The 5435-nt window shown below is 45.5% G+C and overlaps 1 protein-coding gene across 2 annotated transcripts; it reads right to left on the minus strand.

The window, feature by feature from the left end:
- Window positions 1-979: 979 nt before the first annotated feature.
- TPBG (trophoblast glycoprotein) lies at window positions 980-5182 on the minus strand. Of its 2 annotated transcripts, none has more exons than XM_031964591.1 (2): window positions 4798-5182; window positions 980-3992 (listed from the first exon to the last, which is right to left on the minus strand). In XM_031964591.1, the coding sequence occupies exon 2, from the start codon at window positions 3646-3648 to the stop codon at window positions 2335-2337; it is 1314 nt and encodes a 437-aa protein (XP_031820451.1). In that variant the 5' UTR covers window positions 3649-3992; window positions 4798-5182; the 3' UTR covers window positions 980-2334. The 2 variants fall into 2 exon arrangements, with proteins under 2 accessions (XP_031820451.1, XP_003769286.1); XM_003769238.4 differs by lacking the exon at window positions 4798-5182 and adding an exon at window positions 4183-4495.
- Window positions 5183-5435: the final 253 nt, after the last annotated feature.

Here is a 5435-nt window from a genome sequence, read left to right on the forward strand (position 1 = left end):
TTCTAATTATTAAACTAATGATTTCTGAAACATGTTTCTATAAAACGCACACTCTCAATTTTTTCTCATTTATGAAAACACAAAAATCTATATTCCATATGCATCACATTGATAAAAAAAAATAATAACCACTTTAAAACCCAGGAAAAAAAGAATCCTGAGACTAATACAGGCTACTTTAATTAACTAAATTTAATGATATCTTGTAAGTCAAACACATTATGAGAAATTATTTAAGGGGATTGCCTTTAAGGCTTAAATTCTTATGATAGGTATAAAATAGTTACCTAGTATTTTGAAAACAACAGGCCAAAGATTGTAAACAAAGGAGCTATACTAAATTACTTTAAAAAAAAAACTTATCAATGTTTAACATTAAGTTAAAATAGGACGTTTTTACTCTTTAAAAATTAGAATGCTAAATTTAATATGAATAAAAAATTTAATATCTATAGGAAAAATGTCATCATTCCTGAGGATTTCAATGACAAAAGGATCTGCTTTTGTCATTTGCATCATCTAAATCAAATTCTAGATGTATCTGTCCTTTACAAAGTAATCTCTTCAAATATCAACTTACTTAGTATTTATATCCCAACTTCTTCCAACAAAGATTTTAAGAAATATGATATTTTCAAATTTGTAATTTGGCTAAAGTCAACAAGCAGAACAAAGTACCTAAACACTAACTAGACTTACCAGAGGGTCACTTAACCTCTCTGGACCTCAGTTTCCTCATCTATAAAATTAGGGAACTGATCTAAATCACTTCCAAGTTCCCTTCAAACAATTATTCAATAAGCATTTATTAAGTGCCTACTATGTAGCAAGCATTTGATAGACACTAAAGATAGTGATGCAAAAATGAGACATACTACATGGTAATTTTCTAAATGTACCTGAGCCTCCCACAACATTTTACCTTCTACATGCTCCAGTTTAAATTAAAATTTCTAATGAAAAATAAAAACAAACCCAATAGAGGAATACCTATTTAGTTTATTTTGTGATCTTAGAAATGTAAAAATAATTATTTTCTTAAAAGTCAATCCCATAATGTAAAAATGTATTTTAAACTGTTCCACATTTACATTTTATTTTTAAAGCCTTTTTTGAATGTTTCATATTCTGCTCTCAGACCCCAGCCAAGTGATTTCACCTGTGAAACTTTATTTATTGTTAAACTCTAAAAGCAACTTCATTAAAATTTGGAGAGCAGAAAATTCAATTTGGCTGACTATACACCAATTATTATCTTTTCCTATTTTATACTGCTCAAATATCTAGTTCTGGGTTAGTATATACTAACTTATAGGTCAAGAGAAGGCAGTTTCATATAAATACTCACAGTCAATACATCTATAATTTATTAAATCTAACCAGACCCAATAATTCAAAAGGAATCTCTAATTTCAGTCTGTACAATAATTGTTCAGATTATGCAATTATTCAGGCAAAAGATGGCAGCATGAATGAGTAATTCATTAGTCTGAACTAAATCTAGTCAAACTATTTTCCACTTACAAAGTCTAATAACAGTATACATAACTTTGACACTGCTGTAGTTCTTTTAAGAACCTTTATTGATTTAAAAAACAATTCATTCTGTTGAATCTAGATGCATCCAGTTACATTAAAAAAAAAAAAAACCCCAATGTAGCTTCATGTAAACTGCTGTTAAAAGTAACTTATTTTTTTCAGAGAAACTTCCTTTTTCAAAGAATCTGAGTTGGGAGTTATGTTTTGTAATATGCAGAACAGTTACTGAAGGCATGCATGTTCTCTAATTGTTTGCTCCTCTGTGTGCTACTGAAGGGGGAAAGCTTTCTAGATTCTGCAGGCAGTTTGTGGAATGAAATTTTTTTTTCTACAATTTAGTTACACAAGAATAAAATCAGCACTGACAAATAAAATATGTTCTCAAAAAAAGTTGAGGCAGGTTTTGTTGAATGGTATATACAAATTCTACACCTTGTACTGTACTGTGAGAAAACCAGGCTCCAAGAAGTCCTCAATCATGCTGAAACTTGAAAAATCTCTCCAAACAAGTTCAAACAAAGTTCCAGGAACAGGTGGAGAGTGGGTGGGAAGAGGGGAGACAGCAAGTCTCTCTCCATACAGCCAAATACTATGTATAATTGTCCAGTGTCTTAGGTTAACAGAAAACACCAGAGAACTCTACAAATAACATGGAGGCAGAGCTCCTGCGTGGCTTCCCATCAGTCTGTGATTTCTATAGTGAAGGGTGAAGGGTTAGCAAGCCTAGGGTGTTGTAAAGCTTAAGTCTACGTTTCATGCATAGCTGTTGTCAATGCTCTGCTTTCTTCACTTTTTTTAGACATCTGAATTTGAGCTGAGGTTTGTTAACCTGGGATCTGCATTGATTTCGTATCTGTAGTGATAACCTTCCATGTGATCCCGGCAGGCATCTCTGATATTATATAGCCACTTTTTTATCCCTTTGCGGTTCAAATACAAAACCAGTAAAAAAATTGCTCCAATGAGGGCTAAAACTATCCCTAGAAAAACATAAGAAGTCTGCAAAGGGTCTAGAGGGAGTGGGTCACAGTCCAGGTCAGAGCTGTTGAGTTTCACCAAGGGACGGTTCCTCATTTTCTCTGGGAAGAAGCAGGAGAGGGAGGCTTTACCCTCCACTACGTTAGTTTCCTTCAGCCAAGCTACCATATCAACCAGGTTACAGTCACAAAGCCAGGGGTTGTTGTCTAGGTTGACCCGCAGATTGGGCAGAGACTGCAGCTGGACCAAGGATGCATTATACAAAGCCTTGAAGGCGTTATTCCCGAGATGGAGGGTCTCCAGGTGCGTTAAGTTACCTAAGGCCAAGTTGCCCAAACCCACCAGAGAGTTGTTGTGGAGATCCAGGTGCTTGAGTTTAGGCAGGCCCGAGAACATGTCTCGAGGCAGGTAAATGAAGTTGTTGCCGGACAGCTCCAGGCGGAGTAGGTTGCCCAGAGCACCTCCACTTTGCAACGCAGCCGCCACCATGCCCACGAAGCTCCGGTTGCGGAGCTGCGAGTCCCTGGGTGGGAGGATGTCGTTCAGGAACAGCTCCGAGAGGGGACTCCGACCCAAGCTGCTGGCATTGCTGCCGCCGCCACCGCCAGAAAAAGCAACCGGGCTGAGGTCTGCCAGGGGATTGTGGCTGAGATCCAGCTGGCGCAGGCTGGGCAGGTGTTCGAAGGCGCCGGCGCTCACTTCTTGTAGGCAGCTACCACTGAGGTTGAGGGTAGCCAGTTCGGCCAGGGGCGGCCGCGAGGCGAAGGCACCGGAGGGCAATATTGCTAGCTGGTTGCCTGTGAAGAAGAGGGTGCGAACGTAGCGGGGCAGGTCCTCCGGCACCTCGGTCAGGTTCTTGTTGACACACTTGACGGTTCGGGCCGCTTCAGAGCACTCACAGGGCGCGGGGCAATGGCCTGGGGGCGGCGGAGGTGGCGGTGGCGGGGGCTGAGCTGACACCGAAGAGGATGGAGAAGATGAGGAGGTGGAGGAGGACGATGGAGACGATGAGGAAGTGCCGGTGGACGAGGAGACCCAGCCCAGGAGAACTAGCAACAGCCGGGCCAGCCGCAGTCTCCTGTCCCCAGCAGCGGCGGCGGCAGCGGGGCCCCGGGCGCACCCCCCAGGCATCGCGCTTAGCGGTCTGTCCCGGGCTGGGCTGGGGGCGCTCCCCAATAGCTAAGCGGAGCGCCAGGAGCGGCTAGGAGCCGCGGGAGGAAGGAGCTTCCAGGAAGTGGAGACAACTTTCCTTTCGTGAGTGCAACAGCTCCCAAGGAGGAGGGAGGGACGCCACAGCCTAGATAGCCAGTGCAGCGCTACCGTAGCCCCACCCCGCCCACCTCGGCCCCCAGCCTCCAGAAAGCCGCCGATTGTCTCAACCCTTTGCTTATCCTTGCTTCTCTTCCCGCCGCCGCGGGTGGCACTTCCTGGGCTTTATTGTGGTCACTGCTCCCAGCCAGTATCCACAACTCGACCTGGGACAAGGAGAACAGAAGGATGAAGAATTGATGGGGGCGGCACAGTCCAAGGACTGACACTGAATACGGGAAGTGAAAGACTAGTCAATGCCTACTTATCCCTGGAAGTTACCCTCCTGCAACCCAGACCTGGAGATTGGGTATCGCCTCCCCCAGCTCCAACGCACACCTCTTCTCTATTCCTTACCCCTTTCTCCTACTGGTTACCCAGTCTGCTGGATTTAGGGCTCAAATTTACAAAGTGTATAGTCTGCCTTGCTCCATTTTGGACCACACTCGTCCCCTTGAGTCTAACTTCATTAGAAGTCCCCCAGCCCCTCTTCTTTCAAACTTCTCTGCCTCCTCTCGGTTCTGCTTTCCCCCCAGTCGGCAACCTGGCTGCCTTCTGGGGGTCTGCGCTCCGGCTCCTGCCTCCTCTGGGTTCCTAGACGCGAGTGAGGGAAGTTTCAGATTACAAGAGGCTTTTTGATCTCTCAAGCTCCCTTGGCTTTCGGGTTTGTGGAAAGGGGATGGGGAAAGTGGGGGGGGGGGGGGGGGGGGGGGCGCGGGGGAATTGGGTTGGTGCAGCTGTCTCTCTCTCTCTTGGCGCTCCCTACTACCCCTCCCCCCGGGTTCCCCCTTAGGTCCCGACTCCTCCTGAGCATGGCTGGAGAACAAAGCTGCGAAAAAGGGTTGGGCAGGGCGAAGCCGGAGATCCACCCCCACCTTCCAACTGAGCTCAAGGTGTAGAGGATAGAGTGGCCGTTTCCTTTTGCTAGTCTTGACCTACTCTAGGCACACCGGCTCGGTTCACGCTACTCACCACCTCCCAGGCTTCCCTTTGCGTCTCCCGATCAAACCCAGTTTGAGTCCCGCCTGAGTCAGAGTGACTTCCACAGCTCAGCCGGCGCCGATTCTACGAACGCCCCAGCCCCTGGCCCAGCCTCCGCGGCAGGGAAAAACCAATGGCGAGGGGATATGGGGGGAGAAAAGTCGGGGTCTACTTGAATGGACTTCTCTCTCTTCCCCGCTGCCTGGGGACCCCTTGCTTAGGTGGGTGCAGGGAAGTGTCATTGGGGAGCAGGATGTTTGGGATACGAACCCTCCTTTCTTTGGAAGTTAACCATGGATTTGCGGAGAACGATGAGACAATTCCTTTCCCCGTCTCCCCCTCCCGGACATTCTTCCCTAGTTCCCGGTTTTGCATACTGTACTAAACCATGGAAAGGAACCAAACCTCAGTATTTGCATGTGGAGCTCACACTACTCCTCCACCTATAAAGCAGCAATTGGCTGTAGATCCCAGCAGCTCAGAAAGAGAGAATTAGAGGAGGAAAAAAAAAAAAAAAAAAAAAAAAGAAAAGAAAAAGAAGGAAATATCTGAACAAATAGAGAGCCATCACGGAGCACATTGAGAAAGAGATTCAGGACATTTTCCCAAACCATGTGGAACTTACTGGT

The sequence above is a fragment of the Sarcophilus harrisii genome, chromosome 4, assembly GCF_902635505.1.
Source record: "Sarcophilus harrisii chromosome 4, mSarHar1.11, whole genome shotgun sequence".
Classification (NCBI taxonomy): domain Eukaryota; kingdom Metazoa; phylum Chordata; class Mammalia; order Dasyuromorphia; family Dasyuridae; genus Sarcophilus; species Sarcophilus harrisii.

Coding starts and splice junctions, on each gene's coding strand:
- TPBG (XM_031964591.1), bottom strand. CDS start 3,648: ATGCCTGGGGGGTGCGCCCGGGGCCCCGCTGCCGCCGCCGCTGCTGGG.